Source organism: Gracilinanus agilis, chromosome 1 (genome assembly GCF_016433145.1).
Source record: "Gracilinanus agilis isolate LMUSP501 chromosome 1, AgileGrace, whole genome shotgun sequence".
Taxonomy (NCBI): Eukaryota; Metazoa; Chordata; class Mammalia; order Didelphimorphia; family Didelphidae; genus Gracilinanus; species Gracilinanus agilis.
The window spans coordinates 60,363,322-60,391,156 of NC_058130.1; the positions used below are offsets into that span (position 1 = coordinate 60,363,322).

At 42.3% G+C, this 27,835-nt stretch overlaps 2 protein-coding genes across 3 annotated transcripts in view; one reads left to right on the forward strand and one right to left on the reverse strand.

The window, feature by feature from the left end:
• CHCHD4 (coiled-coil-helix-coiled-coil-helix domain containing 4) overlaps positions 1-13,173 on the forward strand; it is an 18,390-nt gene extending 5,217 nt beyond the window's left edge. The window contains exons 2-3 of the mRNA XM_044668380.1: positions 7,659-7,757; positions 11,867-13,173. Of these exons, the coding sequence (XP_044524315.1) occupies positions 7,659-7,757; positions 11,867-12,195 (428 nt within the window). The 3' untranslated portion in view covers positions 12,196-13,173. The remainder of the gene's footprint in view (positions 1-7,658; positions 7,758-11,866) is intronic.
• A 706-nt stretch (positions 13,174-13,879) lies between these two features.
• LOC123240508 (netrin-4-like) overlaps positions 13,880-27,835 on the reverse strand; it is a 64,760-nt gene continuing 50,804 nt past the window's right edge. Inside the window, exons 6-10 of one of the 2 annotated variants that reach the window (XM_044668188.1) lie at positions 27,297-27,510; positions 23,151-23,287; positions 21,203-21,271; positions 18,872-19,042; positions 13,880-17,334 (exon numbers count right to left, since the gene is read on the reverse strand). In XM_044668188.1, the coding sequence (XP_044524123.1) occupies positions 17,198-17,334; positions 18,872-19,042; positions 21,203-21,271; positions 23,151-23,287; positions 27,297-27,510 (728 nt within the window). In that variant the 3' untranslated portion in view covers positions 13,880-17,197. The remainder of the gene's footprint in view (positions 17,335-18,871; positions 19,043-21,202; positions 21,272-23,150; positions 23,288-27,296; positions 27,511-27,835) is intronic. The other variant, XM_044668263.1, reaches the window with a different exon arrangement.

The window sequence follows — 27,835 nt, forward strand, 5'->3', positions numbered from 1 at the left end:
CCCCCCCCCCCCAGGCAGCGGGGTGGGCGCAGGCGCGCAACCGATCGAACGTTGGGGCCCCGGCTGTGGGGACGCGGTGTGCTGGCACCCCAAGCGTGCTAGGACCGGTGCCCAGCCGCGGGGAGCCCGCCCCTACCCTACCTATGAATGAGTTGGGCCGGGGAAAACACGTGCGACCCTGCCAGGAGGGAACAAAGTGCTTCCTTCCTCCTGGGGCTTGTGGGGTCCCCTCAGAAAACCGCCCATCGGCCTCAGGGCAGCCTTGCTGATTCAGCCCAGACTCTGCCTTTAACTTCTGGGTGACCTTGGACTAGTCATTTCCCCCTCCAAATTCAGTAAAAGGAGAGGGTTGGACTTAATGAGTCCTAATGACCGTTCATGGAGTAAGTCCGCTTACCTGGGCGCACCTCTAAAGCTGGAAAGGCGTTGGGCCGCATTTCTGAGTGCCCTTAAGGAATAACCTTCACCAGCCTAGGAACACACGGAAGATTCCCCAAGGTCATCATGGAGACCATCATTATGTAATTATAAAACCTAGAGATCGCTTCTTACATCCCCAGGGTTCACTGGGGCTGCCTTCACACGTGTGTTAAGTATTATGGGCTTTTTATTCCCCACCTGTGGCTCTCTGGCTCACCTCTCAATCCCGGGTGCTTCCAGGTGCCTGCACTCTTCCTAATCAGCTCCATTGGATGCTGGGGAGTGGGTCAAGGAGAATTTTTCTCGTTTTAATCGTGTCTGCCTGCCAAAATCTACTTCCATTCCTCTTGGTTTCCCCAACTTTATGAGCTCTCTCTTCCTCTTTACCGTAGCAGATTGTTAACTCTTGAATTCATTCTCTTATTCCATTATGGAGTTATTCCATATGTAGATTCCATATGTAGATATGTAGATTCATTTGTAAGGCTTGTTGGCCTTCTGATCCCAACTGCTTCAGTTGCTTGTTGAATGGGTTGAGCAGACATCCAGCCCCTTACAGATTCATTCTGTTGCTAAATGAATGGACTGATAGCCCTAGCCCAACTCATTTACCTGCTTGTTGAATGAATGGAAATCTAGCTTCACCCTGACCCTGTCGAAGCTAATTACTTGGCCCTTGGGATTGGGAGGAAAGGAGGGAGATGAGGAATTGTAGGGGAGGTGAATACAAGTAGTATATTTCATTCTATAGTGGTAACTGTCTCCCAAAAAGAAAAATGTGATAAATGTGCCATCGAGAGAGGCACCAACAAGTTCATGGAGAGCGTGATAGTATTAGGTTTGGGTTGGATGAGATGGCTTCTTAAGGTCCCTTTCAATGCTGAGATTCTTAGGATTCAAATATTATTTCATACCTGCATTTTGCATTATTTTCCTTAGGTTTTGACTTTACATGATGCTTACAAACTCAAAAAAGGGTAATATGGAAGTCAGGCAAAGTTTTGTGAGAGAAGTACACCTGAATTGTCCTTGAAAAAGGAGAACTTGAAGAGAGGGGTTGAGAGGTCAGGCCAGCAGGATATCTAAGGGTCCAGTTCAGCTGGAATGTAGAATACAGGAAGTAAACAATAGTAAATTAGGCTGGAGCCAGATTGTGGAAGGCCTTAGATGCCAGACCAAAAAAGAGTCTTTTGTCCTGTGGGCCCACAGACAAGATGTTGAGCTGGAGCAGGTTGGGTGACTGCTCACCTGTGCCTTTTGCTCAGACACTTCTGTAGCCATCATAACAACCCACATTTGTGTAGTCTGTAAAGTTTGCAGAATGCTTTGCATTTTTTCAAGTGTAGACAGCATTCAGAGGGGTGGCATTCCTCCCCTGGCCCACCCCCATACATCACCAGGAGGGGAGCTCCCTGGACCTGTGAAATCCCAGATTCAGACTTGAAAAAGAGTATGCCTTCGTTTCCAGCTGGGTATCAGGTGTAATCCTTCCACATGTGGCGGAACCTCTTCCCATCACTTAAAGCCTGACCTGTCTAAATTTTCCCTAGCATCTTTCTGTTTTTTTTGTTTTTTTTTTTAACCAAATCGCTCTTCCTTCTGTAACTGAAGGACATTCACAGTAAACCTCAGTTCCCCCAATTGTAGCCTCTCTGATCTGGATCAGCCCTTTCCTTTCTCTCTGAATCACTCCTGTCAGGTCCTTCTGGATGGTGTCTATCAATGGATCGACTGGACTTCAAGCTTTTGGAGGGCAGCATGCTTCTGGCCTCCCTCACCATGCTTCCAGTAGGTGGTAACAAGCACCACAGTGCTTTTTCAGTTTACAAGCTGCTTTCCCCACATTTTCTCAGTTAAGTCCTTGGTGGTAGGATGGAGCAGATACTCAAAGCTGCCAAAGAGAAAAGAAGAGACATCCAAGACCATAAAACACAATATAGCCTAAGTAGAGAGTTACAAAGTAAGCACTTCTTGAGTTTTGCAGAAGGAAAGAGAAGGAGCTTTTGAACAACAGGCTTCTCTTTCCCCTAGTAAGCCCCTCCCCCTTGCTTGTCATTAGCCAGACTTTGGACTCCCAGCTTCTAGAAGAGGCAAGCACCTTGAGATGGGTGGAAGAGCCATGGCCCCCTGAAAAAACTCTCCTTACTTTAGACAGGGAAAAGGTGGACCTTTGAACTTGGACACAAAAGCAGGTCTTGTCCGTAAGATTCTGAGTGCCCTGAACACAAATCTGTCTTTCAGTTCAGAACATTTGTACTTTTCCTGAAAGTCTTGAAGCCTCCTTCATTGGGGATCCCTGGGTCTGCTTTTTCTTTGGTCCTGACAAGAATAGTAATTATTCCTGGTTCCTACAGATCCTTGACAGTCCCATTTCAGTTGTTCCTCAGCATTGCCGCAATGATGCAGGCCCTGGCCAGAATGAAACAAAGCCAGAGGGGCAAGTGATTTGTTCAAAGTCAGTGGCACAACACATGACAAAACTAGTGGAAATGTGCATCGGCCATGGGTGGGGGGAATGTGGGGGGTGAAGGGGAAAGTAGGAGCATGAATCATGTAACCATGTTAAAAATTAATATTAATAAATGTTTAAAAAAAAAAACAAAGTCAGTGGCACACAGTGATCGAACCTGTCTTCTGGCTCCTCGTCCAGGTCTTTTTCTAACACATCATACTAGGTAGACACCTGTCAAATTCTTTTAGGCACACGCCCCATACTCTTAGAAATGAGCTGCATTAATAGCCAAAGCTTTGTGCTATGGAAGAAACAGGCAGGTCTACTTGAGATGGCTTCAGAGGACAAAAATTAAAAGCTAATGAATAAAATAAAAGGAAGGCCTGTTCTAACTCTTGTTTGGGGAAGAACCATTAGGGCTGTCTGATAAAGGAATAGGGAATCTTTCAAGCGGAGACTAGATAGACCCTGATCTGTCAGGGATCGGGCATCTAGGTGGGGATTTAGGCACTGGATTAGAGCATTGAACTTCCTTCAAGAGCCTGGATTTTAACCCCAGGCTTTTGACTCCAAAGAAGAAAGATTCCAGTATACTTGGGTGACCCTAGTTCTCATCCTAAATTAGTCTTTTCTCCTAGCTGAACTCCAGTTTCCCCTCTTCAGAATTTGGTGGGGAAGAGGTCAGGATTATTGAGGAGAAGAGAAAGGGATTGGGTGATCTCCCAGGACCAAGGTTTAGCTTGTGTCTTTGTGAATTTGCCGCTTTAGAGCACAAGAGAACTTTACAGGCATGTTTAAGCTTTGACTGGCTAAAATCAAATTAATCCAGCCATGGCCTGTTAGGCCAGTGCAAATGTTCAGGAGGAATTTCTCCTTCACTGTTTGCTAAAACCATTAAATAAATTTAAAGATGCCCTAAAAAGCTAGCACATTCTCAAGCTGCACTAAAAGTCTAGCATCCAGTTCAAGATAAGTGAATCATTCTGTTGTCCTCCGCCCAGGTGAAGTCTGGGGTCAGGAAGACCTCAATTCAAATTTGACCTTAGATGTTTACTAACTCTGAGACCTTGGGTAAGTCATTTTAATTCTGCTTGCCTCTGTTTCCTCATCTGTAAAATGAGGATAACTGCACCTACCTCCTAATGGTGTTGTCAGGATCAAATGAGATGATATTTGTAAAGTGCTTAGCACAATGCCTGGCACATAGTAAGCGCTATGTAATTGCTTATTCCCTTCCCTCCTCCAGCTCTCTTCCCCTTCTAGAGCACTGTGTTCAGTTCTAATAGTCCCATTTTAAGAAAAGCCATTGACTATAAAATATCACTTGAGGAATTAAGGACTTGGGGACATTAAACCCGAAGAGATGGCATAGGCAGGGTCACTCAATTTTGGAAGGCCTGTTGAAGAGATTAGACTTGTTTAGTTTGGTATAAAGTGGGTGAACATTGCTGGAAGGAAGGGGGGTTCTGGCCCAATCTACAGCAGTATTTGATGATGGGTGCCCAAAGTTTTTAAGAGAGCGCTGTGCCAGCTGTAGAGCTTGTATTCTTCAAGTTCTGCAAGGTTTGTTCAGTTGGAGATAATTAATGTATTATTACTATTTCCATGTTAAGAGACAAAAAAGAAGCTGAAGTTCAGGGAGCTGGACCTTGCCCATTATCAGAGAACTAGCCAGGCCAGGGGCTACATAGATGAGGTCAGTAAGCTAGTCAGTGCTCAGGCTCCTTGGTGTGCTTCGAGAACACTCAAAGAGCAGGCCAGGAGGTTTTTTGACTGGAGACACCCAGTGGAGTGACAAGGGAAGATTTCCCTGGAAGACCTTCATGCCAGAGCACTCCCAAATCAGAGTGATCCTGAGCTTTTGAAGGACAGAGAAGAGATATCAGCAGGGAGCCTCAGCAGGATGGTCCATGGGCTGTGGCAAGAACTAGGACTTGTGGGACTGTTTAACGGTAGCTCAGGCAGCACCAGGGTGATGGCCACCGAGGGTGATTAGGAAAGGAGGCTTCACGTTCAGGCAGGGCTAATAAGTTTCTCACTTCTGAGTTCACACTAGCCTGAAACATGCCAGATTTAGATGTCACAGGGGATGAGGGTTTCAGTAAGGGGACAGGAGGCTGGGACCTGGTGAGGAAATGGGAAGTCTGTTGGAGAGAGGAAGACTTCATCCAGAAAGGGCAGAGGGTTTCCAGGACTCCTGGCCAGGATGGTGGATTGAGAGCTAGAAGGCATCATGGAGGTCCAGCCTCCAACTCCTCCTTTGACAAATAAGACTGAAGCCTAGAGAAGACAGTGACTTAAGGCCTGAGCTCCCAAGGATAGAGCCAGGGGGCTGCATTTCCACACCTGCTCTTTCCAGTGTACCATATATGCCAAATGACTCTGGAGTATTATAGATGGGCTACTAATGGTTGGGAGTTGGATGTGAGATAATAAATGTTGAGTAGACAAATGGACAGTGGAGTCAGGAAGACCCCAGCTTGAATCTAGCCAGAGCCACTCAAATCACTAGTTTTGTGACTCTGAACAACTCACTTTACTCTGTTACTGTCAATAGTTACGAACTTTACAGTTAAGTTCATTGGGACAGAGATTGCCCTAAACATTCACCATTACGGGGTGATTTCTGTCCTGAGCTTGATATTTTCCCAGGAGAACATAACCCTTAATCATGGCAACTTGCAAGGTGCTAGTTGAAGATTTTAACTTGTTCTTTGTTTCTTTCCTATGTAGCTTGGTGGGTGGCTACCCCCACAGGGCAGAATCTTGTTAAACAGAGGCTGAGGGTTTTAGAGATCCAGTCCCTCCTCTTACTGGTGAGGGCCTTGAGGCTAGCCAGGCTTAGTCCAGTGTCTATCATATTTAGGTCCTTAATAAATGTTGACTGATTAATTGATTATTCTATGAATCCCACAGTCATTTATGTTTGCTTATACAGGCCACATCTTTTTAATTGTTTCTTCATCTTTTCTTGTGTAGAGGAAGGTTCTTGAGGACTCAGGATTACATTTCCTTTCCAGCAAATACACACTCTCTCTCTTACCCAAAGAGAGTTGAACATATAGCTACAACTCCTTAAAATCATCTTGTCAGACCTAGAAAGTGTGATCCATTCTTCCTTTTTATTTTTTGCAGAAGTGGGTACCTCTGGGTCTGGAACTCAGGAAATGATCTTGATTAATTTCCTGACCTGCTTTTTTACTCTTTAATTCTTAAAAAGAATGACTGGATGAGGTAGGGATATACTTACAAGTTAAGATGATGCAAAAACCAACTATATAAAAAGAGAAAAGAGATAATTTAATCTATTCCCCTCATTTCTATACAACTGCTGATTACAAATTGCTTTGTAATTCTAAAAAAATGTGGTTGTAATAAGCAAATAGGCACAGAAGTTTTGAGGGACTTGTTCAAGGTCACCCAGTCAGCATGGGCATCCCCTGACTCCTAGCATGGGATGCTTCCCACAGTGCTGTTTGTTTCCTCGTTGACCAGATGACGGAGCTGTTAAATCTGGGCTCCCTAATGCAGTGAAATGCTTTGTAACTCATCTTAATCTTTGCCAAGGCCTTTATCCCTCTGAACAATACAGTGACTCCTGAAGGGGAACAGGACAAAGATCATGTGTCATCACCCACACTTCAGTATTGTGTGCAGTAAATGGATAGGTAGCAAATTCTGATTAAATGACTCAGCCCTAAACCCTCACATGGAACTGTTTGGTCTAGGAAAGAGCAATTCCATGACTTCTTACATCAGGCTGGGATTTAGCTGACATCTCCCATTCTATTGGGCAACTAGGTGGTACAGTGGATGGAGTCCAGGGCCCAGAGCCAGGAAGACTCATCATCCTAAATTCAAATCTGACCTCAGACTCTTACTAGCTGTATGACCCTGAGCAAGTCTGTTATCCCAGATTGTCTCAGTTTCTTCATCTGTAAAATGAGCTGAAGAAAGAAATGGAAAACCACTCCAGTATCTTTGCCAAGAAAGCCCCAAACGGGGTTACAAAGAGTCAGAGGGGAATATGACGACTCAACAAAAACTCCAATTCTGTTATGGCTAATTGTAGGCCTCAGTCCTTTCAGTAAGTTAGATGATCTTGGTGTGTGGAATGCTGGACTGGAAATCAGAGCACCTTCCTCTGATAGTCATCAGTCCTGTCAGAAAGTCACAACCATTCAACTTCTTAATCTGCCAAATGGGAATATTCATTACCTACTAATTCAGGCTTGTTGAGAGGAAAGCTTTTTGTTAGATAATTGTGGAGCTAATGCTGATTCCTGGCCTCTGAGTTCTTCCCATTCTGAACAGTACTATCACCCTCCAGGTCACTGGGGGAGAAAACTGGTGCCTCTTCTCTCAACAGTTATATTATGGGATTAGAGAAGATTTTTCTATCTTGCTTAGATGTTTATTTTTCTCTAGATGAATATAATGTATTTTTCTTATATTTTGTCATATACTATGATTGCTCTTCCTCCAAGATTCTTACCCAGTTTGCATCATAACATACTGAACACATGGTTCCATGAGCCGTGGTCAAAACTAAGAAAAGCAACTAAACTCTTACCTTTTCTAAAGAATGTAAGCTTCATGAGGGCAGGTCCTGGCATATCTCCCCCAACGACCTGGCATGGTGCTCTGGTTGCCATGTTTGATCGTTGGGTAGATGAATAAATGGAATAATTCCAGGATTCATACTAGACAACAACTCTTTGTCAGGAGACTTTTGTTAAACCATACTAAGTTGGGACTGTTTTTTGGTCTTTCTTCCCACTGACAGGAAAGGACCGGATTATTTTTGTGACCAAAGAAGACCATGAAACGCCAAGCAACGCTGAGCTGGTAGCAGATGATCCCAATGATCCATACGAAGACCATGGTCAGTAACACTTAATTTCAGAATCAAGGAAGATTTCTTCCTGATGAGTGAGTTTTTCCATGCACTTTATGTGCTAACCCAGGGCCCTGGCAAGGCAGATCCACTTCACATAGTGTCCCATTTCTCCATGCTTGATAACCTGAAATCCATAAAACCTCTTTTCACTTTTGTTGAAGTTTGTTTTGTTTTCTGAAATATCTAGAGTGGTCAGACCAGGTGCCAGGCCTGTCATCCTGTATCTCACCTGTTCTTTTACTGAACATAAGGCTCTAGAATATTTATAATTTGGTAAAATGCTATAGGAGCAGGTGAGAATATCATCCTTTGATGGATTCTCATAGCAGAGCCTAGAGGTAGCTTCCCCGGGGCTTGAAGGCCTGACCAGTGGAAGACAAGCTCTAACAGAGCCAACCAGAAAAGGAAGGCCTCTTCTCAGAATAATGATTTTAAATGCACAAAACAAGAAATATTAGATTCCAAAGGACACCAATTGTATTGAAATACAGTTAGCAGAATAAGTTCCCAGACTTCAAGTAAAGAACTCCTTCTCTAGACCCTCTTAGCTAAAACTGGCTTTCCAAATAGGCCTGACCCAGTTAATGCAGCCTCAGTGGGGTGACAGAGCCATGGGCTTTTTGGCTATGGCAGCTCTTAAACAGCATCTACTGAGTTGGAGAAACAGTTTGCTTTTTGTCGGAGGAGCAAGTCCCCACCCAGCAAAACTAGAGATGTGTGATATCTTGAAGCATACATTGTGATTCTTGGTCAAATTGAGGGTAAGAGTTGGTTTTTGCCTCTTCACTTTACTGAACAATTTTGAAGTCTTCAATTAATTATTTAAAAAGCAAAGAACTCTATAATCCTCTGAAAAGTGCATTTTCTTTGCTTAGGCAGTGGTAGCTAAGTGTTGTAGAGATTCTTCAAACCAGTCCTCAGGAAATTGAGCATTGCCTCTAGGAAACCAGTCCCAGGAGGAAGCACATGAATTTATTAATGGGCAAGTTGTACTAAACAGTGTTTTTTAGTCAGAATTGTTAGGAGCTTTCTTCCCTTTCTTATGTATGGCCAAGGAGGTGGGAGATAGACTGAGAAACTTCAGGTGGGCCATCCAGCCCTCTGAATAATGGATGGCATTGGACAAGAGAGGATAAGCCCAACCAGCTTCTGCCCATTGAAGCAGCATCCCAGCTGAGCTCTGTCAGACTGGGTAATGTGAGGACGGCCCTCAGCTCAATGTCTCCTGCCAGCTGCCATTTACCTAAAAACAGAGAAAACTCCCAGAGCCAGGCCAAAGGCAATGGCCTCTCCTGACCTTGGTAGAGCCACAGCCCACACCAGGTGGGTAAGCAGGTGCATACACAAGGATCTGACATCAAGGGAGAGTCTGAAGAGAGGGTAATTCTTTTATCAGGTCAGAACCCCTGGAAGTCATGTCTGGTTTGGCCTTGAAAGTGCAAAACATTTGTAATAGGGTCATGAATTCAGAAGTGATCCAAGTCCAGCTTCATTCTTACCCCAATCAGAAGAGAAAACAACAGCCTAGAGGGAGGGCACATAGATGGTAAGGCCTAGAACTGAGGTCTGAACCCAAGCCTTTGGCTCCAGAGCCTGTGCTTTTCCCACCCTGCCACACATCCTAGGTTTTTTGGCAGAGGAAATTGAGTCAGCATTTGTTTCTAAAAAGTGATGTTTTTATCCTCATGCATGGATCTGTGCTCTAATGGCTCTATATTTCTAGGTTGTTCCTTCTGGGTCTAAAGACTGAGGGTCTCCAAGCTGCCAGGGGGTTAGTCCCCAGAGCAGAAAACCTTTTGGGTTTTGTGAAGACTTGTGTGAAAAGCAGCAGACATGATATATATTTTTATAGATATGTTGACTGGTGGGGACATCTCTTTTTTCATTGTTGGATTGTCTGGTGCTCTGGAGGTCTTCTGGGACCCTAGATACAATGTGACCCTTGGCCAAGAGGTGGGCAGTGTGTTGGCCTTCAGCAACTGAGGACCCAGGACTTCTTGGTTTGAAGTAGGGATGGCCCCCTCAAGTGCAGTCGGGCAGGGATAGTGCCCAAAATGGATGGAGACTCCCACTGGAGGGTTAAGAGATGACTACTGAAACAGCATTTTGTTATTAGCACATTATTGACCAACCACCTTCACATAGTAGGTAGGAAAGACAACAGGGCATCTGTGTGCAGAGTCTTTAGCCAAGCCAGGGAAGGGAAGCTTCATAACCACCCTTTTCCCAGGGCCTCATACTCAGCGGAACAGACCCTCCTTGCAGATTTGCCCATGGGCCTCCACGGGCTGAAAACACAACACAACCAGTTGGGTTGGTTTTTTTCTTTCTTTCTTTTTCCATTTGACAGCCTTTTACTTTATTTTAAATTAAAATTTTAAGAATTTATTCCCAGGTATCTTACCCCATCCCTCCCCTTCCCACACCTGACAAAAAACTATGTTTATATAAATTATATCTTTTATGTTTCTATTTATCGGTTCTTTTTTTCTGGAGGTGGACATTCACAAGTAATATTCTTCAAATATTCATTCTATAGCTGTCTATAATATTCTCTTGGTTCTACTTGTTTCCCTTTTCATTATTTTGTGTAGGTCTTTCCAAGTTTTTAAAAAATTAACCTGTTCATCATTTCTTGTGGTACAATAGTATTCCATCTCAATCATATGCCACCACTCTATCCCTTCCCCAATTGATGGACAATCCCTTAATTTCTAGTTTCTTTGCCACCACAAAGAGAGCTGCTAAAAATATTTTAAAACATAAAATTTAAAAAATAAAACATAAAAAATTTAAAACATAAAACATAAAAAATTTTTTAAATAAAAATATTTTAAAACAGCTTATAGCTCTTTTCCTTTCTTGTTGGGAAACAGACCCAACAATGGTGTAAGGGTATACACAGTTTTAGAATTCCCTGGGCATAATTCCAGATTGCTTTCTAGAATGGTTGGGTCAATTCGAAGTTCCTCCAACATTTGTCATTTTGCCCTTTTGTCATTTTAGCTAGTCTGATATTATGAGATGATATCTCAGAATTATTTTGATTTGAATTTTCTAAGTAATAGTGATTTAGAGCCTTTTTTCATATGCATATATATGGCTTTGACTTCTTTATCCAAAGATTGTGCCTATCTTTTGCACTTTCATCAATTGGAGAATGGCTCTTATTCTTGTAAATTTGACAACATTCTCCAAAGACCTCAGTCTGGAAAACTGCCTATGAAATCCCCAATTTTCTGCTTTCCTTCTAATCCTGCTTACTATTTGCACAGAAATTTTTTAATTTAACGTAATCCAAATTATCCATTTTCCTTTTCATGATGCTCTCCATCTCTTGTTGACTCCTAAATTCCTCTCTTGACCATAAATCTGATAGGGAATATGTTCTTGAGCCAGTTGGTTCTTTCTAGGTTTATAATGTATGACTGACCTTGATCTCAAAATCCCATCAAACTGGCAGGAAGTGGGGTCTTTGATAGGGTTGATAAGAAATATGATATGATTATAGAGTTAATATGAAAGCCTTTCCCTTCCCCCTCTTCCCACTGGCCTCTTGTTTTAGGCAGACATTTGGAATTTGACATGGAAATCAGATTTTTAGCCCTTTCATTTTACTGCTAAGTAAACTGAGACCCAGATTGGTAAAGTGGCTGCCTCAAGACTCCCAGAGAAGAAGTGATCAGAATTGATCAGGGACCTGGGATTCAAACCCAGGACCCCAGATCCCAAATCCAGTGTTCTTTGCCCTTCCCTGTGATGCCTCTTCCACAAAGTTGTATCCAGTTTCTCCTGTGAGCTCCTGGTTTCCTTTGTTAAGGGACTCTCAATGGAGGGGGGTGGAGGAGAAGTCCCTGGACCAACCTACCCAGGTTGTAGTTCTGCCTTGCTGCCTCACTTCCGAGGGGAGAGAGATTTGGGGGGATTCCAAAGGTCCCTTCCAGCTCTAACTTCTCTGGTTCTGTGCTGTGGCCAGCATGCTGGGAGAGAGCCAGGCAGGGCAGCCCTGACTGCCTGAGGCCTCAGCAGCAGCTCTGGGCGGCCCAGAGTAGGAGAAGGCCAGTGACTAACGCTCTGTTCCCTTCTCCCCACAGGCTTGATACTGCCCAACGGAGACATTAACTGGAACTGCCCGTGCCTCGGTGGGATGGCCAGCGGTCCCTGTGGGGAGCAATTCAAGTCAGCCTTCTCCTGTTTCCATTACAGTACAGAGGAAGTCAAAGGCTCAGACTGTGTGGATCAGTTCCGGGCCATGCAGGAATGCATGCAGAAATACCCGGACCTTTATCCCCAGGAGGAGGAAGAAGACGAGAAGGCGGCTGAGGCTGAGGCTGAGGCCGAGGCTGAGGAGGGCGAGGGCAAGGGCAGAGCGGGGGCCGCCACGGCGGCTGTGGCAGCTGTGACCAAAGAGGGATCGAGCTAATGAAGACAGATGGAGGCACCCGTCTCCTGTCTTTCTCCCTTTCAGAGAGGCATGGACCTTATGCAAAATGTCTCTTTGGGGGTCTTCACAGAAAATCTCTTCCCTTTTAATGTCTTGTGCACTGCATATGAAATAACTTATTTGGATGGGCAGGGGCCTCAACCCTGTGACACAAACACTGAAAAAGATGGGGGTTCTCTGTGTGTGTCCGTGTGAGTACCTGTGTGTGTATATGTGTGTGTCTGTGTGTGTGTGGACCGTGTAAACCTCTCAGCGGATATAGCTGCTGCTTTTGAATTCTTCCTCGTCCAGAGCACCCGAGTCTCACCAGTTCATTTGAAATAACGTATTTAAGGCTTCTCAGCAATGCCCCAAACCACTGCTCTTCAGGTGCAGGCTGGAGGGTAGGTGTTCTGTGGATTCACTTATTTTTATTTTTTTTTTTTTTTTGCGTGTAGTTCATAGTCCTCTTAGGACTTATGCAAAAAAAAGAAAAAAATATATATATATATCTCCAAGAGGAAGAACCATTTTCTGAGATGATTGATTTTCAAGAGATAATCTCGAACTTCTATTGTGCAGAGGTACTGATTCATGAAACATTTACATCAGGAATAGAGAGAGATTAAATATTGCCAATAGGTTCTGGAAAAGAAATGGCTTGAGTGGATTTGGGTTTTTTATTTTTAATTTATGCATTGAGCTCTGGTTCTCACATATTTTGAAAGTGAAGCTATGTGGGTACATCAGGCATGCCTCTCTGATTCTACTTACAAAGCAAATGTGAAAAATGGTTATCACGTCCTTTCCTGTTGAGAACCCCTTGGTTGAGGGTCCCTTTGTTAATGCCTGTTCCATCTTTACCAGTTCATACAAAATGCCCTTGGGAGGTGGAGACTGAGCTGTTACCTGGAGTAACAATCTTAGAGAAAATAGTGTGACTTCAAGTGCACATTAAACAGAAAAAAATGATTTTTACCTGGTTTTGAATCCACCTTTGTTTTTGTGGTGAGCATTGCTTACCTGAGTGTACCAGTTTATCACTTACAGACCACTTGGGCATCCATGACCTTATTTGAGCCTGTTGAGGAAGGTGGGGATCACTGGGACTCCTTTACAAACAGGAAATGTATTCTAGTAATGAGTGCCCAGGACACAGATGGCAGAGGCCCAGCACCCAAACCTAGCACTTCTGATCTCATTCTTTCTACTAGACCCTCTTGAGGGGACCAGTGAAAAGTCTTCAAGGAGGCTGCAAAAAGCCAGGCAGGACTCTGAGGAAACTGGTGTTTTGTTCTAAAGCCTGGAAGCTCCTGGGGCAGGAATCCTGGGCTATGGCACAGATACACCTTCTTGATCTCCTTGCCTCCCTGGTACATGAGCTGTCCCATGGTCTTCAGGAGTGAGCTTTCCAAATAAATGGAGGCTGATGCATTTCTCACACCCCTGCCTTCCTGATCAGAGATGCTGAGCATCATGGGACTTGGTTCTTCTCTGTGGTTTGGGACCACCTGGACCTCCATGATTATGCTAAATTCTTCTACCTACTACCTCACAGGGTTTTCTCCTCCCCTGTGTCCTGTGCTACTTTCAGAGTTCTTCGCTTACTCTCAATTTTTTTCCCATCTATAATACTTATGCTGGGAAACTAGTGAGCTAAACTTGTTAGAATAATTGGCCTTGCTCCAAAGTTTGCAAACCACTTTATTTATTATATATGCTACATCATTTCAACCTCACTGCTCTATGAGGTAAATGTTACAGATCTTAGTATTTCTGTTTTATAAACAAGAATAATGGGGTTCAGTGAGATTCTTGAGCTTCCCCAGGGTCACAGGGCTAAGAACTGTTGGAGTCAAAATCCAAACTCAGGGCTTCCTGATTCCAGGGCCAGCTCTTCATTCCACACTGCCCCTGTGTAAAGTAAGACTCAGTAGTCTGGTTAAAGACTTAAGAAGTTCCTATGAAAAAATACTTGGATTGTTTTGGAGATTACGTTATTTCAGGATGTTTGACAGTGTTCTGGATAGAAGAGATGTTAATAACGTCATCTTCAGCCCTGGCACCTCTGCAGAAAAGTGACAGTGTAGGCCAGCACTATTTGATGCCCTAAGTCTTCATCTAGGGGACAAGAAAGGACTGACAGGGGGCTTTTAAGTATGGAGTCAGGATTGGAAGAAATATCTATAGACTGAATGTAAAGGGGTAGCTAATGAAAGAGAAAATCTTGCAACAAGCATACAACAAATAAAAAGTTCTTTGTTCATCAACCCACAATTCCCAGTTTGTCTCACACCAAAGTTTTACAACACAGGCTTCTCTGGTTTATAATAGAAAAATTGTAGGAAAAAAGGAGTCAATTGAAACATCCATGACATGAAGGCTGCTTGATCCTGAGTTTTTTGTTGATTTTTTTTTTCATGTTGCCCAGATGCTTTCTTACAAAGCAGACAGGACAGGTTGTTGATAGTGACTTCTGCCTGGTGGATGGGACTGGAGAGATGGATTTCCATTGGGTCAGAGTAATAGAGACACCAGAGCTGCTTTTTCATGACTAAAAGAGCCAGCCACACCATCACACCAGTGTCAGGCATAGCCACAGGCAGGGAGAAGGACCAAAAATTTAGACTTCCATCACAATGGCCTGAATGAGAGCTATCATTCACACAAAAGCCTGTGCACTCAGACTTGAGGGGTTTGGGCTCCAGTCCCAAGTCAGTCGCTAACTCACTGAGAGACTCCAATCTAGTCCTTTAAACTCTGGCTTCAGGATTCTCAGTTATAATGAGATATGATTAGATGACCTTTAAGGCCCCTTTCAGCTCTAATCTTTTCATCCTCTTTATCTAATTCTTTAATGTCTAAAATCCTATTAATTTTTTAAATAGTGGCTGGAAAATCTAAGAGGCAGAAAGATTCCTATTACCCAGATCAGATTTCTCTGGAGTTGGAATGACATTTTTAAGGATTTCAATGATCAGTCTGTGGAAAAAGGCACAATGACAGGTCTATTTAATACCTTGCTGGCCTTGGCATTCCATGATGGATAAATTGCGAATTCACTATGTAACCTTGAACAAAGTACCTCCTTCTCTACAAAAGAAAGCATCAAGTGTAGATGGCATCTTAAGTTCCTTCCAGCTCATTCCATAACTAATTCCTCACTGTTGTGGTAGGGAAAGTACATTTAATGTCAGGACAACCTGATTTCAAATCCCAGCTCTATCATTTCATAGAACTATAGAATTTTAAAGTTGGAAAGAATTTCAGTGGCCATCTAACTTATAAGCCGTGTGACCTTGGGCAAATTGTTTCCCCTTTTCCTCAGTTTCTCCATTTGCAAAACAGGAAGATGGTTGGACTAGGGTAGCCCAGCCCATACTTGCCAGCTATGACCTTAGGCAAGTTGTTTCCTGCCAGGCATTCAGTTTATCCGTCTGCAAAGGTAGGGCAATAGCCAACCTAGATAATGCAGCTCTAAATCTCATGATTCTTTGGTGCTCTTTAAGGAGTTTATGTCAAGGCCTGCAAGGAAGGACTATGGGACTACTTAGAGGGAAGCAGACATTGAAAGAGGGCTCATAGAAAGTTAGGAATCTACTAACAACCAGGAATTGGCTTTCAGTATTGCCCCACATTATTTCACCAGAACTTGTAGAGATAAGGGGCTGGGCCTGATGGTGTTTTTCTGCCGTTCGATAATTTAATTGAAAGAAACAGCTTTTTGTGCAGTCATAAATCCTGATGATGAACCCCTGGTCCTCTTCCAAAATTTGAAGCCAGCAGGACTGAGGCTGAGGCTGTACATTGGGGAGAAGGTCAGAGAGGAAGGTAGTGACTACCAATCAATGGGGAAGCCTCTCCTCTTTGTTTTGAATGGTATGATCAAAACGTCATGCCCTGCTTTTCATTATTTAAAGAACCATCTCTCACTCGTTTACAGCTCGAAGAAGCAATTCGGCATCCATAATCTGACTTGAGAAGTTGGTAACAGGTATCATGCCCGCTGTAGAGACAAGGAAACAACCCTACTCTGGTGCAAGGTCATACAGCAAGTCAGTGGCAAGAGCTGGCACAAGGGTTAGCAGAATCAAAGCCAAATACATGATACTATTAGGACTATGTCCCACAGGATCTCAGAGGCTGTCTGGACCAACCTCCTCACTAATTTATCGATGAGGAAACTAAGGCCCACATAGGTTATGGAACTTACCCCAGGGCATACAAGGAGGAAGTAGTAGAACCAAGCTCTGAACCTAGGTCTTCTGGTTCTCAATACAGCCCTCCTATACTATGGTCCTTCCAAGAAAGGGGGCTTTGTACTTTGCATCACCATAAAAATTCAACAAAATACGACTTCCAATGATTCCTATTTTCCATTTGTAACATCATCATCATCATCATCATCAAGAAAAAGAGAGATGCCCCTGGACAAAATCCAGTCTACCAAAAGGTGCCATGCATCTACACTGGGTCAAATTTCAGCTATGGAGATTCATGATAATAGCAGCCAGTTCTATCGGTGTAGAACTTCCAAGTTTACAAAGCATCTCTTCATGGTCATCTCACTCCCAAAACAACCCTATGAGCTATCCTGGGCAAGTGGTGTCATCTCCATCCTTTTACTGACAAAGGAATCCAGGGCGAAGTGACTTGCCAAAGGCCACATGAAGTATGACAAGAACCAGACTGGGAAACCACATCTGAGAGCAAGCCAAGTGCTCTCTCCTTTGCCTTGGAATGTCTCCATTGTGTCACCAAAATTTTGTCATAGTAGAATCCCTCTCCAATGAGGTTCTGGGAGAAGAACTGGCATTCTGCCCACCTTCTTTGAGTAGGACCACTTGTGGGGCAGCAGGGGCTCTACAGGAAGAACTTTGTCCTGAGCTTATGAAAGGAGGAGCCGTCCACACTGATCACCTGGGTGCTTTGGGGTTCTCAGAGTGGTGAACACACTAGACTTTGTGGCCAGGAAAGCAAGGCTCTGGGACCTCTGCCTTGGTTACTTGCACCCGGTGCGGAGGATGCCTGTTACTTGTTTCCCAAGGTATACCTTCCAAGGCTTCACCAGGCTATTCATGTTGACCAAGAGTTTGTTGCTTCTGGGGTCCTCCTGCCCCGCAATCAAGTAGTCTGTGCCTGGAATAAACACAACCACCACCAAAGACGGTGGTCAGAAAAGAAGGCTTACCAGGCACACTCCAATGGCTCTCTATCACCTCCAGAAGCAATACAAAATGCTCTGTTTGGCATTCAAAGCCCTTCCTGAACTAGCCCCCCTGCTCCCTTTCCAGCCTTCTCACCACACACTTCAATCCAGTAACACTGTTCCCCAAGTGAGACATTCCATCTTTCATTTCTACATTTTCTCTCTGACTGTCCCCCATGCCTTGAATCTCTCCCTCCGCTACTCTGACGATTGGCTTCCTTTAAATCCCATCTTCTTTTTATTTTATTTTTTTATTTTAATTAAACCCTTACCTTTGTCTTAGAATCAGTACTATGTATTGTTTCTAAGACAGAAGTGTAGTAAGGGCTAGGTATTGGGGATTAAGTGACTTGCCCAGGGTCACACAGCTAAGAAGTGTCTGAGGCCAAATTTGAACCCAGGACCTCCCATCTCTGGGGGTCCCATCTTTTACCAGAAGTCTTTCCCAACCCTTCTTAATAGTGCCTTTCTTCCATAGATTTCTTTTCTTTTAATTGTTTTTATTTTTAAAAACCCTTACTTTTCATCTTGGTTCCAAAGCAGAAGAATGGTAAGGGCTAGTCAAGTGACTTGCCTAGGGTCACACAACTAGTAAGTGTCTAAAGCTGTATTTGAACCCAGGATCTCCCATCTCTAGGCCTGGCTTTCTATCCTCTGAGCCACCTAACTGTCCCCAATTTCCTACTTTTTTATATAAATTATTTGTACAAATATTTGCACATTGTCCAACTTGACATGAGACCATCTTTTGCCTCCCTTTGTATCTCCAGCTTTTAGTACAATACCTAGTACATAACAGGTGCTTAATAAATGTTTACTGCATTACAAGATCTATGCTATAAGAATAGGGACTATTTCAGTTTTTTCTTTTTTAAATCCCCAACAGAAATTTTCTTTCTTAAATCCCTTAACAGAAGGCTTGGCACACAGTAGATCTTTAATACATGATTGTTGATTGATTCATTGACTTTACTGGTTGGATTTTTTTCTAACCATGCTGAGTTCTTGTACAAGGTCACAGAATCACAGAATTTAGAGCTGGAAGGGACCTCAGCTAGCTATCCTGACTTGAACTCCAAAAGGATTCGCCACCCTAATAGGCTGGTACAGGAAGAAGAATACTGCCCCTGAATTCAGAAGGGTTAGAGGACCCAGTTTTAATTCCCATTGCTACCTCCTACTCCCTGTGGGACTCACCACCTCCCTGAGCCTCAGCTTTCTTATCTGTAAAATGAAAGGAATTGGTCTCAATGCTGTCACCCCCCCCCCCAAATCTCCAGATCTAAGTCTATGTACTTGGCATGATGGAGAATGGGACTGACTTTTCTACCTCAATAATAGCTGACCCTTTCAGGTTTGTCAAACTATTTGCACAGTATTCCCCCCACCCCCATGTTGTCTCTGTCTCACCCCACCTCAAAGGTCCCATCCCAGGGCACATGGGGACCACACTCCTCTGCTGCTTACCGGGGTTCAGAATGGGGCAGGTGCACCCCCTGTGGGTCCAGGACTCCGGGTAAATGCTTTGGTGACTCCGAAAGATTTTCACTTGACTGGACTTTAGAATCTTCTTCACCTTCACCCACACTTCAGCATGGGTGCCCTTGTCATGTGCTGAAAGGATCTTAGCCTTTATCACTGTCCCAAAACAGACAGACATAGACATACCTGCTCAGAACTGGCATCTTTCCCAACCTCAGTCATTAGAGCCAAGTGAGACATATTTTCTGAAACTTGGACTCAAAGAATCAACAATGTTTATATTAAAAGAGAACTTGGAAACCGAGCATCTGCCCCATCTGCCCCAGCCAGTACAAATGCCTAGAAGGCATTTCTTCCTCTGCTCTGTCTCACAGAATCCCATTTCCTTCCAAATTCTGCTCACGTCCCCATCTACATGAAGCCTTTCCTGATCCAAGCTCCCCTCCTCTCCTAGTGCCCTCTCTCCCTCACCACCTTGTGCTAATTATATTTATTCTGTTTAGGGGTTGCCTCCTCTAATAAAATGAAAGCTTCATGAGGGCAGGAACTGTTTCATTTCTTTGTCCCTAGCCCCTAGACACAGTATATATAGTCAGTCTTTAATAAATGTTTGTTGATTGATCATCTAGTCCAGTGATTCCCAAAGTGGGTGCCACTGCCCCCTGGTGGGCTGCAGCGATCCAGAGGCAAGGTGATGGCCACAGGTGCATTTATCTTTCCTATTAAATGCTATTAAAAATTTTTTTTAAATTAATTTCCAGGGGGATAAGTAATATTTTTTCTGGAAAGGGGGCAGTAGGCCAAAAAAGTTTGGGAACCACTGAGCTAGTCTAATCTTCCTAATTTATAAATGAGGAAACTGATACCAAAGAGGAAAAAGAGGGTTATGCTCATTAGTAGCAGATTCAAGATTGATTCCCCATCTGATACTCCATCTACTGCTGCCTTCAGTCAGGAGCAGACAGGATTAGAGAAAGAATGTGAAACTAGGTACTCACTATCCAAAGAAACATTTGTGAGACACTTACCAAGGGAAAAAAGGAGGGAAGGAAAGGAGAAGGAAAGTTCACACTGTGAACTGATATAACCATCCTGGAAAACAATATGGAACCATGCCTAAAGGGTCATAAAAGTATGCATGCCCTTTGACTCAGCAATACCACTACTGGATCCGTATCCCTAACAAGATCAGAAATAGGGAAAAAATGACCTACTTGTTCAAAAATATTTATAGCAGCTCTTTTTTGTAGTGGAAGAGAATTAGGAATGGAAGGGATGCCCGTTAATTAGGGAATGGCTGAACAAGGTGGGATATATGATTGTAATGGAAAAACCTGGAAAGACTTCTTTGAACTGATGCTAAGTCAAGTGAGCAGAACCGGGAGAACAATGTAGACATTAACAGAAATATTGTACTGTATGAAGTATCATGAAGGACTGAACTATTATCAGCAAAGATAGCAAGGTTCCAAGAAAACCCTAAAGGACCCATGATAAAACAACAACAACAATAGCATCACTATCCATAGCCAAAGCTACTGGAATCTGATTGCAGATCAAAGCATACTACCCCCTTCACTTTATTTCCTTCATGAATTCTTTATTGAACTAGTTGGGCATAGGAATGTGGTACTGTCATAGCAGGGAAAGTCATAAAATCACTAAAAGTAAATGAGGTAGAAGAGAATACTCAGATGGAACTCTGATTTTATTGATGGAGCTGTTTCCTTTAACAATGCAGTTCCCAGCCCATCCATGCCTTCTCATCTTGTGTGCCCCATATGTCTGTGTTCTCCAATAAGTTTACCAGGGGGGTTCTACCCAAAGTGCTGTACATAATGTAGTCATTCGAGCCTTAATATCCATTTTGTATTCGCCAGCAATAAAATTTTGAGTTAAAAAAAAGGTATCAAGAGGGTACCAATGTTCTTTGGTAATACCAAGGACTGTGCCCTCTAGCCCAGCTCCAGTAACTAAATTCTGTTTTGTTCCCATTCCCTATTCCCAATGTCCAGGGAATCCCCATTTCACCTTGTTTCCTTCTCCTGATCTACCTTGGCATTGGAGGTATGGGACTTGAACTCTTCTCCCAACAGTGGGATCCCTCTGCTATCACCAGAAGGGCTCCTACTGCTTTCCTGCCTGGACCCTTTCCTATTGGCCTTGACTGGCAGCTTTCTTGGTTCCCTAACCCATTCTTGCAATTCTGTCTGATCCCAAAGTTCTAGCCATTTTACATCTGGCTAGCTCTACCTTTAACTGAATCCTCTTTCTGAAAGCATCTAAGCCCCGGCCTCATTCCCCAAAGCCACTTACCATATGCATACTTCATCTGGCAGAAATCCCTGACCTTCCCAACAGTCTTCTCCTTGCAGACACACTTTTCTAGCCAGTTGGAGGGAGAGGTGGGAGCAAGAAGAAAAGAAATAAAATCAAGGGTCAACTTCATCCCCAAAATAGCTAAACTTCTCTCATGCTTATCACAAACTTCTGTTTTCCATAAGGGAGATTTAATAGGCAGAGACAGATTTCTTGAAAAGCAAGGCAGAGATTCTTTTTTTTTCTTTTTTTGCTCTCATTGAGACCATAAAGTTTAAGCCTGAAGGAACCTCAGAGGTCATCTGCTTCAAGCGGCTCAATTTACAGGTGAGGAAATCAAGGCCCAGAAAAAATAAGAGGCTTGCCTAAAACCAGACAAGATGCTAAAAATTCTTCCTCTTCAGCAGTTTCCAAGTCAAGAGAAGGAGCATAAGGAGAAGCTTGAACAAAGAAGCCCAAAGAAATTGGGCAATGAGTCGTTTAATAAAATTTAAAATAACTTAAAATCCCATTAAAGAAAGAATTCTTTTGGTATAACCAATCAAATTCCACAGAGACTTGTCCACAGTGAAAATGTTGATAGGGCTAAATTTAATTCAGTAAATGATTATTGTGTGCCCATTGGTACCAGACACTTGGCTAGGGATACAAAGACAAAAATGAAATCATCCTTGACCTCGTGGAGTTTATATTTTCTTCTGGACAGAAATCCTATGCAATCAATAATCCCATATAACAAAGGCCTCTTTTAGATCTTACCACTATAATGATCCATCTATATAATCAGAATATTGTGGTAGCTTGTACTACAAGTGGAAAGGGCAAAGCATCCCTGAACTCTAGCTGAGGCTTCACAGTTCTTCCCTTCATGCAACATGGCCCTAAAGATCTCTTCTCCCCTGTCCATCTCAAACATCCAAGTTACGTCCTGGGCTGGAAACCCTACTGAAAACTCTCATCGTGAGAGCCAGGATAGAGTAATGGATAGAGTGCCCAAGGACACGCAGATCTAAGTTCTTGGCTTTGCTACTTCCTATCTGCATGACCATTTGAGCAGGTAGGTGGCTCAGTGGATAAAGCCTTGGGTCTGGAGTCAAGATCTGAGATCAAATCAGACCCCAGTTATCTCGCAGCTGTGTGACCATGGACAAGTCACTCAACATTGTTTGCCTCAGTTTCCTCAATTATAAAATGGGGATTATCATAGCACCTACCTCCCAGGGCTGATGTGAGGATCAAATGAGATCAGAGCAGAGCTCATACTAGCTTGGTGAGCCGACTGTTAGATTTTTTCAGTGTGAACACTTTAAACCTCAGAAATCATCAAAAATTACAAATCAGGATTTGATTTCTTGTACTGTTAATTGCCCAGACCTAACAAAGTGATGGAAAAAATGTTTCTAATGAAGGTTAGACTTAAAAGTGTGTCCTGTGCACGTATCCCCCCTTTCCCCAGCCAGTAGTTAAACATTTTCGCACATAACCCTGTGTTGTGAGGAGAAATCCTTGAAGGCTCTAGATATTGGGTACTGCATACATCGTCAGGTCCAATACTACCAACATAGTGGAATGACTTTTTGTTCTCATTCTGTTGTCTTTTTTTTTTTTAATTCTTTGTTATAAGGGATGGCCGATTGGGTAAGGAGAAAGAGAGGGATACATCCAGAAACAAAAGTGATATAACACCTGAAGAGATCAATATTTTGAGATTCCCTCCCTTCCCCCATTGATTGACTTCTTAGCTGATGTCATATTTCTCTCTGTATGTGTGGTACCCTTGCCCTCCCACTCTACTAGAATCTAAGTTCCCTGAGGACAGGGCTTGTGTCACTGAGATGTTTCTCTACTCAGTGCTTAATAATCCCCAGTGCCTGGCTTAGAGTGGACATTGAATAAACACGGGAGCAACAGGATTGAATTGTGAAAGGGGAGTCCAGCCTCCTACCTGGGTGCCTCAGAGCAGAAAACCCTCTCTCTTGATCATCCCATCTCAAGGGTCCTTCACTGTCATTGCCCAGTCCCTGGACAAGATCAGGGATCTGCCCCCCTACAGGGACATGGAGGATAGGCGCCTTCTCATATCTGTGAAGGGAAAAGGGAAATTCATCATCAGTCCACCGGATGCTTCAGTCAGCTGCGGTGGGACGGGTCATTCAGAGGACCCCATTTAGAAGAGACCTCTAGAGATCAGCTAGTCTTGGATCCCCACACAACGCAAGGGTTTGTTTTTAAGTTTATAACCTTGTATTGGCACTGTTACTCCACAATTCCTTGCTTTTCTCCACAAAAGTGACCTGGGTGAGATATAAGAGATCAGTAGGTTTGGAGATCTCTGATTAGTCCACCCCTCTGCCTTAGGGCAGGACTACACCCAACTTCTCCCAGATGGATGGACAATAGGGTCACAGGACCATAGATTGAAGACTCAAAGGGATCTTAGAGGCTGTTGACCCCATGTCCCCATTTTCCAGATGAGGAAACAAATGCCTTAGTCACAAAACTGGGGACACTCAGAGGCAAGATTTGAAGCTAGGTCTTCCTGGATCTGAATTCAGCACTTAAACTTTCTTATTATAGTCTTTCTAAAAATATTTTCCTTTTCCCCTTACTACATATAAAAATAATTTTTAACATTCTTTTTTTGTTGTTTTGAGTTTGAAATTCCTTCCCTTTTTCATTTCCTTCCTGTCCTCCCCCCTCCCCGAGGGAGCAAGCACTCTGATATAGATTTTATGACCTCATTATAGTCTTGAGGACATCTTTGTTGTCGAGTCATCTTAGTCGTGTCCCACTCTTTGTGACTTTATTTGGAGTTTTCTTGGCAGAGATACTGGAGAGGTTTACCATTTCCTTCTCCAGATCATTTTGCAGATGAGGAAACTGAGGCACATAGGATTAAGTGACTTGCCCAGGGTCACATAGCTAGTAAGTGTCTGAGGCTGGATTTGAACTCAAAGAAAGGAGTCAATCTTAAGCCTATGTTTTTCAGTTGTGTCCAACTCTTTATGACTCCATTTGGGATTTTCTTCGCAAAGATACTAGAGTGATTTGCCATTTCCTTCTCCAACTCATTTTACAGATGAAGAAACTGAAGTAAACAGAGTGAAGTGACTTGCCTGGAGTCACCCAGCTGTTGTGTGGGAGGTCAAAAGTGCTCTAGCCACTGCACTACCTGGCTGCCCCTAAAGACATCTAGGGAAAGATTTCGCTGCCTTGCTTAGTAGCTCACCAAGGTGCTGATTCCTATTAGTAGAAGGAAGCACCCCCAAGTCCCTCCTCTTACCTATTTCCGGCTCCAAATTCTTGTTGCTGGATCAAAGCTTCTTCTTTTTCCTTTCTCAAAATTATAGGGTTCACCAATGGTTTGGGGGGAGGGGATAAAGTAGATCATATTATAACTTCCCTGGCATTTATGCTCCCCATGTATAGATTAGAAGCTCATTTATAACGTACATTTAAAGAGTTACCTAGGGGTAACTAAGAGGAGAAAAACTCATCCAAGGTCACCCAGCTAGTATGCATCACAGCTAGATTTGAATCCAGATCATATTGACTCCAAGCCCAGCATTCTATTCACCATGCTACCATGACGCTTCTCTTGTTCCAAGAGACAGCCTCCATGTGGTTCACCGTATTTGGGGATATATTAACTAGAGACCATGCTTAACATTTAAAGGTATTAAACTTGGGACAAAGTAATAGTCCTCTCCATGTTGTTTCACACTTAAGAGAGCTAAGGCATGTCAGTGGATAGAGTATCGGGCTTGCAGCCTGGAAGACTCGACTTCAAATGCAGCCTCAGATGCTTACTAGCCGTGGGACCTTAAGCAAGTCACTTAACTGCTGTCTGCCTCAGTTTCCTCATCTTCAAATTTCCTCCCCTCCCTATAGCTCCTCCCTCACTTATTGAGAAGATTACTATGATAATGCCCATTATACATGTGAAGTCATGCACAATACATTCATGATAGGTCATAAACGCTAAAGAAACTACCTAGCTCATAAGTGCTAGAGATGTTCAGGGAGCTGGAGGGAGGGAGAAATTTGGAATTGAAAAAAGAAAGAATCTTGAATTGAAAATATAAATATTGAAGTGAATTGAAAATAAACTTAAGACATAATTAATTATACATTAATATAATTGTATTATATAATTAATTATTAATTAATATGCATGTTATATAGTACTATAAATAACCAATTATAAATTGATACGTTCATATATATTATAAGTAATCCATTTTAAATTAATATATTCATATTATGGTACTATAATCAATTATATGTTCATATTATATATTACTGGGAGAATTATAAATTATTAAATTTTACTATAAATAATTACAAATTAATATACTCATATTTTATTAACATAATTGACATATTACTATAAATAATCTATATGTTCCTATTACATATTACTATAATCAATTATAAATGAAAATGTTCATATTACATCACTATAAATAATCAATTATAAATTCATATATTTATATTACATATTACTATGAATAACCAATTATAAATTGATATGTTCATATTATATGTTATTAAAAACAATCCATTTTAAATTGATATATTCATATTGTGGTGCTTTAATTAATTATATATTAATATGTTCATGTTCTATATTACTTGAAATCATTATAATTTAATAAATTAATATTATATTACTACAATTATAAATTAATATACTCATATCATATTGCTATATAAATTACATATTAATATGTTAATATTATATATTACTATAAATAATCAATCATTAATTAATATATTACTATTATATTACTATAATGAATTATAAATATTATTGTATATCACTATAAATAGTTAATTATAAGTTAATCTATTTATATTATATATTACTATAAATAATCAATTATATTTTGGTATATTCATATATATTATGATAAATAATATGCTTTAAATTTATATATTGATATTATGGTACTATTATGAATTATATATTAATATGTTCATATTGTATATTACTAGACATAATTATAAATTAATATATTCCTATTATATTACTATAAATAATCAATTATAAATTAATGTATTTCTATTATATATTATACATATTATTAAAACAATTAATTTAAATATTTTTTAAAACTGGCTCTATGACATGGTGGTTAGAGTGATTGGAGTCAACAAAGTCCTAAGTTCCAATATTGTTGGATACTTCCTAGACATATATATGGTGCTGGGCAAGTCATTTAGCCTGACTCAGCTTCAGTTTCCTCATCTGTAATATGGGGATAATTATAGTAGGTACTTCTCAGGAGTGGACTTGAGGGAGATTCAAATGAGACAGTATTTGTAAAGCACTATATAAATGCTAGCAAGTATTATTATCATTATTATCTATATCATTCCTTGGTCACTGAGTACCTTGTTCCTTATATTATATCAGCTTCTCAGGCGTTGGGTCTGGAGTCAGGAAGTTCTGAGTTCAAATTCAGCCTAGGACACTTGCTAGCTGTGTGATTGTGGCCAGGTTACTTAATCTTTGTCTGCCTTGGCTATAAAATGGAGGTGATAATTAGCACTTATCTGTCAGGATTGTTGCTTATGATGATCAAATGTCATAATATTGATATGGTCCTTACGTAGCACTGTGTCTGGCACATAGTATGTTTAATTGATCCAATTTAATAAACTTTTATTAAGCACCTACTGAGTCCTAAATGCTGGTTTCCTTCCTTCCTTCCTTCCTTCCTTCCTTCCTTCTTTCCTTCCTTCCTTCCTTCTTTCTTTCTTTTCTTCCTTCCTTCCTTTCTTTCTTCCTTCCTTCTTTCTTCCTTCCTTCCTTCCTTCCTTCTTTCCTTCCTTCTTTCCTTCCTTCCTTCCTTTCTTCCTCCCTTCCTTCCTTCCTTCCTTTCTTTCTTCCTTCCTTCCTTCCTTCCTTCCTTCCTTCCTTCATAATTTCTGAAGAGGCCGGCCAATGGTGGCCCCAGCTCTGCCCTCCAGCTCTGCCCCTAACTAGCTGTGTGACCTGAGAAACTCCATCCGTGACTAGGAGGCGCCATTTTTAATCCCATTTCTGAATGGCACTGATAGGTTTCCTCTTGGGAGGTTCACTTACCCAGCCAGGCAGGCCCCCGTGTGGGGATTGCATTCCCCAGAGCAGTTACAAGGATGGCAACCATTTCCTCCGAAGCCCCAGTAGCCCACCAGGCATCGGTCACAGTGCGGGCCCGCCACTCCAGGCTTGCAGAGACAATATCCTGTTTTGGGGTGGCAAGGGAAGCCCTGGAGGGTTGTCTCATTGGCTGAGCCCAAGGGCTGGCATGAGCAAGCTATGGGAAACAGGAGAAATCACTGAGGATGAGTGTCAGAGAAAGGCAGAAAAGCGTAGCGGAGAGGACAGACTCAGCTTGAATTTAAGAAGTCTTGGCTTGATTCAGTCAGTTGTTAGGTGAGCAATTTCTGTCAAGCCATTTAAGCTGAGTCAGTTCCCTCATCTGTAAAATGGGCCTTATTTACCTCTCAGTGGAGTCTTAAGGATGAATGAGGTCATCATAATTCACATTTTTATGGTGGTATCCTCACAAGGGCCTGTGAGATAGGTGGTCCCATTTTACAATAGAGAAAATTAGGGCCTGATGAATCAGTCAACAAGCA